Below are 14,696 nucleotides of genomic sequence, written 5' to 3' on the forward strand. Positions count from 1 at the left end.
CACTGGCCTTATCTGAAGCAAGTGAGACCTGCAGTGCTTCAGCTGTTGTTGTTTTGTTTTTTTTATGATCTCCTGCATGAGTCAACAGTGCACCACAAAGTGAATTTGATGGGCGGTTTGTAAATTTTTTTTTTCCCCCACAAAGGACCACGCTGGTTTGGAAAGCTATTTTCATAACAAATAAAATTATCACTTACAAATAACAGCTTTTTGTATTTACCCAAGCTATCTGTATGTTATTAAAGTCTGTGTTATAATCTGAAACATTTAAGTGTGAGGATAAAGTAGCGCCTCAACCAAAGAAATTCCTCGCTGGTAGTGAAAATGCAGCTCATTGAGAGGAGCTGCCCACCTGTAGCTCACCTGGAATGCACATCAGACAGAAATTAGAAGAGCTTACAATTACTTAAAATAGCTGTTTATATAACGTGTAACTGTGCATAATCAGCTCTACTTTCTGGCATGTTACATGAGTTTTGTTGACTTAGGAGGCCACTTAAAAACTGAGGTGTGTTACTCAAAAATCCAAAAAAAGTTGATAGTTTTTATACATATAAAAAACTAATTTATTTATGTATTTATGTTTAGGTTGTTTTGTAATTTTGAACAAAAAGAGAGAATATTCAGCCCAGACATCTCGATGCACCGTGAGCTTTAGTGAACAGCAGGTATGGCTCGATTGTGAATCGTACTCACTCTGCATTGAAGCCGTTGACATGTAGGATCCTCATCTGTTTCACAATGGTGCTCTTTCCTGACTCGCCAGCTCCTGAGGAAAAAAAAGGTATTTTGTTTTAAAAAGAAACCAAAAAACCCTGTACATCTAAAAAAGCCACTTTCTAAAGATCAGCACAGATGTTTGAATTGTTTAAGCTTTTCATTTTATTAAAGGAAAATGCACCGTCAACTATAATTTTTTGGGACTAGTCCTGCCTTAAGTCCACATATTCAAATATTTCTGTGTTCAGACTGAATCGTGACTTTGGACTTTTCAAGAAAAATAACCAGGAGTCACAAAATGGTATGCAAAAATTAAAAAAAAAAACAGACCAAACCCAAGAGCGGACCACTGTAGGTTGATGAGAATCCAGTAGAATTGCGTAGGAAGGCAACTGGCCAGGCTAGAGACTGGGAAACCCAAAATCCTGAACCACTGATCTGCTAAAAGTATATTTAAAGTGGGGTAAAGGTGGTGAATGGCCACAGTGAACAGTTAAATTATTGATAATATAACAAAGTATTCCTGTCAATACACGAGTCTTACAGACAAGTTAAAGTCTTGCTGGAGTGAGTATTGGCTTGAGTGTTTTGTGTCTGTTTGACCACAAACTAAAATTAACGCTACGTGGTCCTGCTGGGACGTTGACTGTGCATCGGCAGGTCCCTACTCACTGTCTGCTGTCAGAACGAAACTCACATCTCCTGCTCTGTAATGTCGGCCCTGCAGAAAGCACAGCTAGGTGAGGAATGAGCTGCATACTGTACAGAAGAACCAGGTTGCAGCTCTTCTTGGGCTGACCAATGTTTTTCCTGCGTGTTGCTTTTTGTAAATGTCCTCGATGATGGATTAACTCCAGATTTTCAGAGTTTTCAGGCCTAAACCGTCTTTGATTTTGTTTAACAAAACCAGAATCACAGAAGTTATCACAGAGGTTTATTCTGCCGAGGTAGACTGCTTCAGACCAGGCTACAACAGCTAGGATTAGCTACGTGTTTTTAGCTCACTAAAATTACTAACTGTAAGTAAAACACTAATAAATATCAGGTTAATAATAAAGGATTTCTGACGGGGTGGCAATGTGTTTGAGGCGCACCTCGCCTCTCACCACCTGACCAGACGGGTGGAGGGAGGAGGGATGGTTCAACTTGAAACTCATGGGATGCATACACTCATAAATCAAGGCTAAAATAATTCAGCACTAAAGAATGGTGTATTTTGAGTGCAGAGGGCCGGGTCGCAATAATCCAAATCTCAAATGTTGAGATGAAACATGCTCTTTAAAAACAGGGATTAAAATCCTGCTAATGGTTTAATCAGCTCCAGCCAATCCCTGGATACTGACTACTTCACAAATGGGCAAATTAAAAACCAAACTACCTAAACAGAAGGGGAAAAAAACCCACCACAGACTGTTGGCTGCACTACATGTAACTGTAGAGAGACCCTTATATTCTCTGTTTTTATAGACCACAGTAAAGCCATATCCATGTATAAATTTATATATGCACAAAAGGTAAGCTAATAACGCCATGGATGTGTACGAAGTTACAATAAAAAGAAAAAAAGGGAACCAACTTTAATGGCACACATCATTGTTTTGGGTCTTGTCCCACTGTTCTAACGTCGCCACAACTTCCTCCATGAGAAAAATATCAGCTTGTCAAACGTGATCCCTTCTCACTGGAAACAAACTAATCAAACACTATGATTTTTAGATCAATCTACACAACATGATCAATTTTATAAAATAAGTAAAAACTCACACATACATGAACATATAACAATTGAATACTACATACTGACCTATTTAGGTTGTGGTAGTGTAACTTTCAAACTCAATCTTTACCCAACGGGTAAAAACTTCCTGGGAAAAAACAAAACAATAACCTGCCAAATTATGTCCATTGGGCATTTCTCATTTTAAAATTCTATACTTTGCATTCTACACTCACATTTCAATAATCTTTCCAACCACATTCTGGATATTTGATGAGAAAACATATACTTATAATTCAGATGTATTGTACATTCCTCAAATCATGAAAAAAAGCCTTTTGTCTTCTGATTAGAAAGAAAAAGGAGCAATTTTCCTACTTATTTGTTCCAATTTAGAGTCTCTATATGTCAAAATCAAGGCATAAATTATCCAAATAAATACAGATTCTTCTATACACAGTTTTAATTTTCTTTATTTCATTAGCTGATATTAAAAATCACTAATGTCTATACTTTTTTTAGGATGTAGACAGGTTCTGGCTGGAACAGCATGGATCCAGTTTAAGTTCCGATCTGAAAGGGAAATGGTCCTTTTTGGTTTCTGAAGTCTTATTTTTGGGCTCTGGAAATCAGCTAAAAAAGCAACTGAGCCATGTAAAAACATTAGTAATCATGTTGGAAGTCAGATTTAAAGGACATCATCTACATGGAAACAAATAAACATTTATTTTTCAAAAATTCACATATTTCTATTTTCAAAAACCAAAAAAAGAAAAAAAAAAAAATCTAAGTCTATTTTTCCCCACATACGTATTCTGACTAGGAAAATCACCACACCTGATTCTAGACTTTCTGAGGTAGCTTTTATGGTGGGATTTTTGGCCTAAGTGCTAAAATAATCATTTTTTCCACTCTAAACCAATAAATCTAAATATTCTGTAACAAAAAGTGCACACATCAACTCTAAAAAGTACACAAAATTGCTTTAATTAGGATCAGAAGCTACTTAATAATACAATAAAACACAATTGCAGCATGTTTTCATGCTGGCAGGCCTTCAGACTGAGAGCAACGGGCTAAAAAGTCCATCACAGTGCTGCCTTTTTGGCCTTATGCAATGGCAGTCACACTGTTGACAATGGTTCCTAAAACAATATCCCAGAAGGCCATGCAGGGAGGAAGCAGCGTCTCAACTGTGAAAACTATGAGGCCTGAAGAACAACCGCAAAATGAGAAAGAGATCAATAAATCAAAGGCTGGATCTCATTTCCCCCAAACTCCTCCTCTCTCCCCATTACTTGGTACTTCACACTTCTGGGTATATTCATGTAAAGTGAAATTAAATTAACCATTACCTCAATTAAAAATGATCAGCTGTCAATATACAATACTATTCTATGCTTGTTAAAGAGCAAAAATATGTCAGCAACTGCACACTTGAAACAAATCTGCTGTAATGCAACTAAATGCATTTAGAATGTACTGCTAGCACTAACAACGATATAGGCATTACAAAAACTATACAGCATAATTGTTCCAAAAATAGTAGACCTTTAATTGTTAAACATAATCGGGTATGTTTAACATATTGATTGACAGAATGTGAGTCAACAAGTAATAGACTTAATAAATGCATTTCTCCCAAAAGTGAAGCATCAGAACAGATGGAGTTTTTTTTTCTGTTATTTTAAACAAAAGAAATATGACACCTTTCACCCCCTTGTACTTTTTCCCCATTTAAGATGAAATGCTATCTCAGAAATTAATAGTTGCATGAATTCGGCTACACATTTTAGTCATTCTCATGATGATTAAATGCTTCAAATCGACAAATCCCTTTCTTGCTTTTTCCAGAAAGGATTAGGGTTTCTTCTGTTCTTTAAAAATTGAGATAAGCATCATTTTGACAATGATAGACCCGTGCCATTCCTTTTTACAATTTTTAAGGACCTTTACATGGTTAAAAAAAAAGAAAGAAATTAGGCAGTTTCAATCTGGATTTTCAATAAGTTTTTAGAACAATTTTCAAAAAGGTGTGTAAAACTAAATGATTGGCTGATTGGATTATAGGCACTAAAAATGGTTGACAAATAAAGCTGGGTGTCTGGGTTAACAAACACAATTCAATATAGAGTCCTGCAAGGTTTAGTGTTGGCACCTAAACCTTTTCAAGTCGATATTATTGAGAAGTGTGAAGTATCTAGTAAACCACAAGTTATTTTCTTTGCAGGTGAAAAACATTATTGTTCTGGGATTAAATCAAAAGATGTTGTAGAAATTAAGGTTTATGATTGGGTTAAACTCGAATTGTTTCATAATTTAGCACACTTAAAGGTATAAAGTATGATTTTTGTAAAGTGAAAAGAAGACTTGATTACCAAGAAAATATATGGAAATTCAGAGGGAACTATATTTGAAATCAGGTTTGTAGGAATAGTGCGAGATCATTAATTTATTAATCTTAAAGTAGACAAACACATAGCAGATTTGTTGTCTTTGCATTAAAACCTTGTTTTTTGCAAGAGTAAGTTCTTTGTAACACAAAACAGCAATTAAATGTTATATAATATCGATGAAGGGGATAATACCAACAGTGCATTCAGTCAAATATTGTGGAATTTAAATATTTTAATATTTTTACTAAATATAATGCTTGTAGTAAGTTATTCCCAAATAACTTGCAATAATTCTTAACAAACACGTCACATTAAAGATGTGTGAGCGCGTTTGAGAACACAGAATGTATTTCACTGAATAATCACTAATGTGAGGTAATTTGAGGCAGTTTGTCAATTCACCGCGCAAAACACAGAAAACAAAATAAAATGTTAATGCTCGGTACGCATCATAAACGAGAACATTTTTAACTTTTTCCATTCATAACCGTCTTTTTTGCTAGAGAACATAGAAACCCCCCCACCCAGAGAATATGTCCCCAAACCATATTCTGGACATGCTTATTCATATTTCAAGTTTGCTCTTTGTGAAAGCACCAACTTGGCATAAAAGCAATAAACATTCTCTGTATCAAAAAATGTTGCAAAAATGTTACAGTTTGCTACATGTGAAGCTAAATGCAAGAAACATATGAACTGCATTCAGCTGCCATATAAATGATGTGCAACAGATTCATGTTTCAGCAGGGGTAAAATTGGACTGAACTGACTGTCAAGTAGGTCTTATCTGTACAAAAGTGATAAACTGGATATCCTGTGGCCAAAAACTATTTCATGATGATGTTGCATGGATAACACTTTATCTTTATTGAAATTATAGGTTGCACGTGTTTATAGAAATCTGACTAAATATAGAGCTTCCGTCTGATAATGTTTCAGTGTGGAGTTGTAAAATGTGGGAGCATTTTATATTTATCAGCTAACTGGTTCATACATCGCAGTAGTTTTGCAAAGTCCAGACTTGCATAAAACCATTTCAGGCGTGAAAACACTTGCAGGGTTCCAGAACGTTTACGAACCTTTCCAGACTCGGCTGGAGTTCATAGCTCCTTTCAGTCTATTCTTAACGTATACATAAAAATGTTCACCAAAAATTTACAGCGGCTGTTTTTACAGGGATCAGACTCTAAAGGTGGAACTTGAAACTACAGGCATCGTGGAAAAAAAGAGGTATGGATGGAATATCAATACCAAGCTTGGGGATGCAAAGGACTACTTGGACGCAATAAATGGTAAGCTACAACACTTCAAGTGCCATGAATCAAAACTCAACTTTCCAAATACATATTTGGCAAATTGGATGGACATTCAGAACTGAAACAGATTCTAATTACAAAGACCAGAAGACCCTGGCAGAGGAAAAATTAGATGTTGGGGGTGAGGGGGAAAGCAGTAGGTTAATTGTAACTGATATCAGTGAAGTATTATTGATTTTGAAATGTAGTATTTTCCCAATATCTTGTTTCTTTTGATGGATAAATGATGGGCAGATAGATGGATGGATGGATAGACAAAAGGACAGAGAAGAATGGATGACAGAAAAGTAGATAGATGATGAATGAATGAATTACATGGGAGGACAGATGATGACATGATGGATAAAAATTGGTGGATAAGAGGACTTGATGGAAAAACTGGTGGATCTATGTATGGATCCAACTTTTTAGTGCAGTAGGATATAAAATATGTAGGGGTACAAATATGCTCTCCCCCCCCCCAACACTAATTTTTCTGACAGGTACAGCAAAGTAATATTGTGGCAAAAAGGCTTAAAAAGTTAAAAGTTTACAGCTGAAGGCTGTGAGTATGTGAAACCAAAGTCAAATTTCTTGTTTGTGCACAAAATCTTTGCCAATAAAGTTGGTTCTGATTTGGAAAGGCAATGGATGAAATAATAAAGAATAAATCAAATATCCATAGAGCTAATAAACAGGGATAGGAGGTAAAAAAAACCAAAAGGTGTCAGCCAAACTCACCTAAAAGTAGTAGTCTGTGTGTTGCTCTGTAGATTTGTTTGTCCTTTTGGAGCTGCTTCTCAATCTTTTTGTTTGCTTCTCTTTGTGCCTTCTCCTCATTTCTCTGGTCTTCGGTCTTACTGTTGCCCAAACAACCCATCTTCCCGCAAGACAAAAAAAAGAAAAAAAATGGGGGTCCAGGGAGGAGGAGGAAGAGGAGTGGAAGAAGTAGAAGTGGAGGGAGGGGGGAGTATGTAGAAACGAAAATAAATAAGTAAAAATTGTCTAGGTCCCTCGCTTGACCCTCGGATTTGGCAACAATGTAACACACATTTACGCAGCTATAGTTCTGAAAACTGTCCGTGGTTTAATTCTTGGATAGGTAATGTCTGCATAAAGCGTATTTTGCTGTCAGAAAAAGGGCAGGATACTGCTGCTGACGACACGGAGGCCGCCTTCTCAGTTAGCTTTCAATCCTCCTTTTTCCCCCCCCACCCCTCCTTACATTCACTTTAGCGTTTGTTTTTCTTCTTATTAACTCCCCCTCTCGACAAATTGGTGGGTAATTATAATCCACAGCCTCCGTTACGACGCCAAAGAGCGAGATTTCACCTCGAAAGGAGGCAGCGAGAAGAGCCTAATTTGCATCTCCGAAAGCCGGGGTCTTGCGTCTCACTGCTGCCCGTGACAAGGAGCTGAACTCGGCGCGTCCGAAAGGCTCGGCCGGGCTGAGGCGCTGCTCGTCTCCGCGTCGCCTTTGACAAGAAACATGTCCAAAGGTGTACACTTACACTGTTCTTTTTTTGTGTGTGTGTGTGGATTTTTCTCGCTCCCCGATGGCTGTCTTTGGTCGGGTACCCACCTAGTAGAGCAGCAGGAAGGGAAATAATATGTAGAGCCAAACGAGCTACATGTATGATATTCTTCTTCCTTCCGTCGTCATCCGGCTCCTTATCAAATCGAGCTCCCAACTCGCTGCGGTTGTCTTTCCGTCGCCACCTCTCACTCCGAAACGAGACCCCCAAATTTGTCCTCCTTATTTGTGATGGCTGTTCCTTGCTGTATTTTCTCCTCCAAAGGGCCTTCTCTCTCTCTCTCTCTCTCTCTCTCTCTCTCTCTCTCTCTCTCTCTCTCCCTCCCTCTCTTTTGTTGCAGAAATGTGTTATCAGTCCTTCACATCACCACCGAGTCTCTAAAACTGCGCACCGATATACTGTTTATTTTTTGAGAACCCAGATGAATCCCCCAATGAGAAAACCCCGATTTCAGAAAAAGGGTGGGTTAAGGACAAGAAAGAGGAAAAACGTGACCAAGATCCGAGAATCATTCGAAATGCATCCACGTTTCTTGCAGGTGAAAAAAAAAAAAAAAATCAACCCCCGCTGTCAGGCTTCAGTTTTTACACGGCCTCTAAATGTTTACACACCTACAGACTGTCACACAAACAGATATTTACAGATCGTCCTCCCCCCCCCCTTTCAATCCGAGGAGGGTAAACACGCCACAGGCTTGACACTCTTACATGTGCATTTACATTCAGAAAAAATAGGACGCGGGGCTCTTGTAGCAGCACATTCCCACCGTGAAAGGCCGCTCCTCTCCGCGGGGGTGCGCGCTGGACGAGGAAGGTGAAACGCGGTCCCAAGAAGCGAGTCTTCGGGGGTTGTTATTATTATTTTCTCCCTTTCTCTTCCTCCGAGAATAGTAGGCTACACTGAAGAGGCAGACGGCGCTGAAGAGACGCGGGGTGGGGCCACACGGCGCTCATTTGAACCCTGGGAAGGAAGGACCGACAAGAGGCGGAGAGGAGAGGCCGCTGCGCGTCGTCACATGGCCGGGGCGCGGAGCTGCGTCAGTGGCACGACCGTGCGCAGAAAACGGCGCCCTCTTCGAAGAAAAAAAAGGACAGCAACAGGGTGGGATCCCTGCTGACCAAGGGTCAGCGGCCTGAAGCGGATTTACATCCAAACAGCGGGTAATTAAATGCTGCGATCTTACAGGAATAAACTGGGAATAATGATGTGTTAAGGCTACTAATGCGACTTTTCTGTAAAATTGATTTAAAAAAAGAAATCCCTTATCATGTAGTTTGCCACCTACAGAACATGTTGTAGCCACTTTTTCTGGATCTTTTACTGTCATTCCTTATGTAATCGACATTTAAAAAAAAAAAAAACAACTAGTTTTCCCAAAACAGGCTCCCAGGAGCACATCCCTTTGATGACATCACATAAGGCATAAGAAGAGACTGACCACTCTTTCAGTGGTGTTGCAGCTGCAGCTGGTACTCACACTTCAGCAAAAAATTATCGTTCTGTTTTTCTTTTTGAATTGGGAGAATGTGTGTTACTTCCCAGATATTAACAAAGTCTAAACAAACGATTTTAATTCATGTAAATAGATTTGAGGCACAGAAGTTGAACAACTCCCTTTGCAAGGGGGGGGATCACTGGGCAGACTCACAAAAAAGACCCAAACCTTACCCGTTTGTCTGGCCATGCAGACGGTTTGACTGAAATGTCACTTCCTCCTTCCTCAAACCGCCACACCCCACTTTGCTTTAAGCATCCTCTGCTATTTGAATGGGAATAAATGCAAATGCCGGGCGATTGGCATCGTAAAAGCACAATAAACAAACTGTGCAACCTCAACCACCACGCCAGACAACCACAACCACAACTACATCAAATCACTGCTGATTGGGAAGATTATATAGAAAAATCACAGACGTAAGAACTAAAGTCTGTCACTTTAAATCTGTCTCCACTGAGCTGCATAAATAACTTCAGAAAAGGGAAATAAACTTCATGTCTGTGCTTACATAGCTTGTTGTTATTGTTGTTTTTATTAATTAAAAAAAAGTTGTGTCCTCTTTTTATTATTTATTTCCATTAAGTGGAGTTTAGCCTTGTGTTAGGCCTTTGTTATGTTTTTTTGTGTGCCATTGATACACCAATTTGGACAGGTCATGATTAATAAGTTTCACAGTGACTCCTATAACTTTTATGCAGATAACATTCAACTGCACTGCCCCTTTAATTCTGTAACCCCTTTCTGATGAACTTTCAGACAGACTAAGTTGTCCAATCATTGCTCCAGAGAGCATGATTCCCATCATCAGGCAACAGATTGGACATTTGAACTCTGCCATCAAGCCACACTTAAGGAATGTAGCTGTTTTTGACCAATTAATACATATTGAAAGGTCACTCAAAAAAACTTATCTGAAATTGTTTAGCAATTCAAAAATATTTCTATAAGAAGGCAGGTGGGAAAACAGGAACCTGAGATGGATATTCATGCTTAATTTTCTATCATCTAGACTATTTTAATTCAATTTCACATGTATAAATAAAAATAGCTCTTGGTTTTCTTCAGTTGAGCGCAAACTTTGCTGCAAGGCTCTTGATAAGAACAAAGAGCTCACATGAAAATCCTGGCTCAAACTGTCACGATGGTCAAGCTTCAAATAGTTGAGGCCACAGACTCCAACTCGAGCTCCTAAGTCTTCAAATTAAAATCTCTTCTTTTCTCCCAATAACCAGATTTAAATAATAAAAAAAAAAGTAAAAGGAATTTCTCTGTGCAGACCTGATGCACCTTGACTGGCAAACAAGCTTCCTCTGTTTCTTTGCTGCCTTCAGAGTCTGGACTCTGGATTTAAAAAGCAATTGATAACATTCCTATTCAAACTTTGTTTGAACATGATAATAGGGATTCGTTTTTAAGCATCTGCAGTTATTAGACAACAGATATAATCAGACACTGTTTTTTAAACATGGGGACGAATGAAGTCACACCTTCACAATTTTTTTGATCATTTCAGTTACGCTATCTCACTTTATTTTAATTTTTAATAAGATGTATTTGTCTGTAAATGAAACGTATTCTGAATAAAAACCGCAAAGATCAATAGTGTTCATGCTGTGAGGCCTATTGGACACTAGAGGGCAGCCTTTTACTTACTCCAAGATGGAGGGTCACAGATAATTTCCAGTGTTTTCCAAGGACACCTCAAAATCTTCTAAGCAAGTTTAATTCTTCATTTTAAGTTCAATCTGATAGATTATTTTTTTCTTTTTAGAAAATAACTTCTAAAAGTAAAATTGCCCTAAGATGCAGTTTAAAGACTTAAATATAAAACAATGAATAGTACATTGATTGTTTTCCCAGGGAAAGTCATAGATTACTCACTAAAAGTCTCTTTACATTGTTAAACTAACAAAAAAAAAACAAAACAAAACAAAAAAGTATGGTAAAAATGCTTCAGTTAAATGTTTGGCACCAATCAGTTTGCTAAAAAAACAAATCAACTAGAAAATGTGCTACATTTACTAGACAAAAACATACATATTTTAAGGCGACATGATCTTGTGATATGTATTTTATACTTGACATAAAATTTATGTTATTGATTGTCTCAGCCTGCATACAGTGATTATTCCTCTGTAGTCACACCAGTGCTTTAATGGCCTCACAGCCATGAATATTAGATACACTTCCCTTCAACCTATAGAGCAAATATGATGAGGCAGCGCGAGGGTCCATAAGAAAACAAATACAGCTGTTTGTCAATGTCTGTCTGGCCAGAAACATCGTTTTCAACGGAAATGAAAGCAGGAACACCCGCTTTGTGTACAAACAACATTTCTATAAAAGGTGCCCACGATGGATGTTCAATAAGTACGCTGTTTTAGGTGCTTTTATTTAACCGTGGAAGCAGACCTTTTCTGTCTGGTGAAAACGGAGGCTATCCTGTGTGAGAATATCTGCAATATGAGTTTAAGAGATGCAGCACATAATATGAGAGAGGTGAGGGAGGGAGTGGAGGGTGTGACAGAGATACGGGCAAAGAGCAAAAGGGAGTCACCATCAGCACCAGCATCATAAAGTCAAGGTTTTCTTCTCTGAGTCCTGCCTATTTCTGGGCTCCCGTTTTACCATTCCTGATACTGTCTGAGGGCGTCGCACTTTTAAAAGCGGTTTCAGAGGACGCTTTGACGGAGGTTCATTTTCTTCTTCAAAATGAGTGAGACGGTTGGATTTTTCCGTCCACCTTCCTGAAGCACTTATTTGCCAAGCGTTTTGTGTCTGAAGGAATCTACAGGAATCTCAGGAAGCAGCATGGCAGGGGAGCTTGTGGTTGGGATACTTTATAACTTATTACTACCTCTGCTTCTGCTGACTGGTGAGTGTTTATTTTTTGTTGTTGTTTTGCTTAAATTACTGCATTTTTGGCTGTTTAAGGTTTTAACTTCCAACCTGAGACGCTAGTTAATGGTGTAAACTTGATCAAATAAAGATCTCTCCGAGGTGAGCTGATAAAGAATGAGGCATTGAGAAAACACAAAAAGAAAGAGCGAAAGTTTGCAATGGAAAAGTCTAACGGCCATAAACTGATGGCTCTGGAAAAGCAATAACTTTATACTACAATCTGAGTGATTTTAGTGCGTAGCTTCATCTTCAGCTCTCCTTCTATGAACATCAAACTTTTTTGGGCTTCTTTTATATCGTGAGGTGCTTTAGATTACTTTTATTTTACTTATTGTTTCATTGGAAATAACTTAGCTTTTATTATGGTTTTTGAAAAGTAAATATTTTAACCAGTTCAGAAATGGTAGGCTTGTAATTGTTTTACTTCATCCTCTGCCATTGGCTCTTTTTGAAGAGTATCAGTATTCCTCCAGCCAGAAATGACTCAGGATCACACACAGCATCCGGACTTTTCTTACTCTTACTTTTAGCTGAAGAATGAGCATATGGAGACGCTAAAATGTTTGGGTTAGTCTGTTTTTGTGATTTACTCATTCTTTGGACATGCATTTCTTTCACATTTCTGCTTGTTATTTCTTGACTAAATTCCAGAGCCCTTTGGTCAATTTAGGTGTTTTTAAATGTGCTATGCAAACAAATTAGTCTTTTAAACACATATAAAATAATGAAAATAGGAAACTCCAGAGGAGGGATCATTTCAGGTATTTTCTTTTTTTATTCTAAAAGGAGTTTCCACTCCTTTTAAAAAGCTGCTCTGATAGGCCTAGCTGGACCATTTCTATCCAACTCGTTGGTTCTGTTTCCTTTTCTCCTCAGCTTCTTCGTTTCGCTATAATGGCCTCTCTGTGGTGTACTTTGTGTTTCTGCTCATCGTACCACTGCTGCCGAACCCGAGCCCGGTCTCCCTAAAAGGTGAGAGAAGCTCCTCTGACTCAGGTTGTATTTGAGATGTGGTGCATCTTTTCCCCAGTTTCAATTATTCATGTCTGAATTAGAAATTTCATCAAAACAAGTCTAGTTCTTCCACAGACACCCATGGTCATTTTAATCAAGAATGGCTTCAAATGCAGCATTTGGATTAAAATATGGGATTCCAAGCAGGTCCTATGTTTCATCTGACATATTCAATGGCATGCTTTAACGCTGATTCAAAGTAGACTCTGTCCAGCTTCAGGACTGTACACAGATTTTTGAATAGTTTGGATCATTTTCTCCATCATTTATTCTCTGAAAGCGTCAGATGAGACGCTCTTACCGCCTTCACACCATTTAAAATGTTGTTTTTTTTAGTCATTTGGTTTAACACGGCTGGCGGCTTTCAACATGGGTGTGTCCAGAAGCTCATAAAATGAGGACATGTACAAAATTATGTAAACATGTCATTTTGTACGTAATGCTTCTATGTACAAAGTTATTATTTGAAGCTTTTGTGTTTTGTGTCCATTTAAGATAAGTTATTTTAAAGCGCTCTCTTTTAATGGCCTTCGTTTTATGAGGTCTGTAGTGTTATATCTCCTTCATTAAATATCCATCTTTATGCTTTGTGTAAGCTTTTACAGGCTAATGATTAAAAATTTGTAGTTTTATGGAGTTTTATAATGCTATAGGTTAGTCATGATGCAGTCAATGAAAAATAGTACAAATAAGAAGTGTGACTTCTTTTTCTGAAACATCTGAAATTTGTGCTAAGCAATATGTGAATTCCTGTCCCACCGTCTAACGAGAACAAATTATTGTGTTATGTGATTTTTTTTTTCTTTTTTCATTGTTTGTCTGTTAATCACAGACTGTTAATCACAGACAAACCTTAAATTTCCGTCCATCCGTCAGTCATCGTTTCTTCTAATCCCACAGGGTTGAGTTAAAGGTTTGGACAAACATGCTAAGTTTTCAGCCCAAAAGATGAGTTAAATAATTGATGTCTGATTTCTAAAGGTGAGTCAGAATTTTTTTGAAGTGAGGATCTGTGAGGTTATTATCCCGCGTCTCCCTTACTTGTTGTACAGTGAGGCTATTGAACGTCTGATAATCTGACTGGACCTGTGCTGACTCAGTCTGCCATCACACACTGATTTGGGAGAACTCAGGTAATCTTCAAACAACTCTGACATCTGGAAAGTCCAGGAATAGACCATCTTTGCAGCTGCTGCACGATTGATATCTAACACTTTCAGAAGAGATGGAGCGGCTGAACAGATACGGCCTTCAGGCTCAACTGGGTTAGACAACATGGACGTACAGCACCAAAAATAACAATGAGATTGTAAGCTGTTAGTATCTGTCGGCATCTATTATCCTACTGGTGAGAACAGATTCAGTTTGAGTGCTTTTAATCTAATAAAGTCAACTAAATGGTGTGCATTTAAATAGTTTATTAGGCTTGTGCTGCCAACTTACCAGCTAAGATTATTTGAGGAAAACAAACTCTTTTGAGAGCATCAGCTAAAGTTATTAACACAACCCATTGATGGTAGCATTATATGCCATACATACAGTTTACCATCTAACGTCTTATTTCATTTTGTGATAAAGTTTCAGAGATCAGATTGTTGTGGAGCTAAAATAAAAATTGCT

General features: G+C 38.0%; 2 protein-coding genes across 3 annotated transcripts in view; one reads left to right on the forward strand and one right to left on the reverse strand.

Moving 5' to 3' along the window:
- The window catches only part of gnas (GNAS complex locus), a 32,033-nt gene extending 23,338 nt beyond the window's left edge, over positions 1–8,695 (reverse strand). Inside the window, exons 1-3 of one of the 2 annotated variants that reach the window (XM_023331401.1) lie at positions 7,711–8,695; positions 6,870–7,603; positions 697–769 (exon numbers count right to left, since the gene is read on the reverse strand). In XM_023331401.1, coding sequence (XP_023187169.1) covers positions 697–769; positions 6,870–7,008 — 212 coding nt within the window. In that variant the 5' untranslated portion in view covers positions 7,009–7,603; positions 7,711–8,695. Of the gene's footprint in view, positions 1–696; positions 770–6,869 lie in introns of both variants that reach the window. The other variant, XM_005800111.3, reaches the window with a different exon arrangement.
- A 3,277-nt stretch (positions 8,696–11,972) lies between these two features.
- Positions 11,973–14,696, forward strand: part of LOC102232869 (piezo-type mechanosensitive ion channel component 2-like) — a 41,953-nt gene continuing 39,229 nt past the window's right edge. The window contains exons 1-2 of the mRNA XM_014469174.2: positions 11,973–12,036; positions 12,939–13,034. Coding sequence (XP_014324660.1) covers positions 11,973–12,036; positions 12,939–13,034 — 160 coding nt within the window. The remainder of the gene's footprint in view (positions 12,037–12,938; positions 13,035–14,696) is intronic.

The sequence above is a fragment of the Xiphophorus maculatus genome, chromosome 1 (assembly GCF_002775205.1).
Source record: "Xiphophorus maculatus strain JP 163 A chromosome 1, X_maculatus-5.0-male, whole genome shotgun sequence".
NCBI classification, from domain to species: domain Eukaryota; kingdom Metazoa; phylum Chordata; class Actinopteri; order Cyprinodontiformes; family Poeciliidae; genus Xiphophorus; species Xiphophorus maculatus.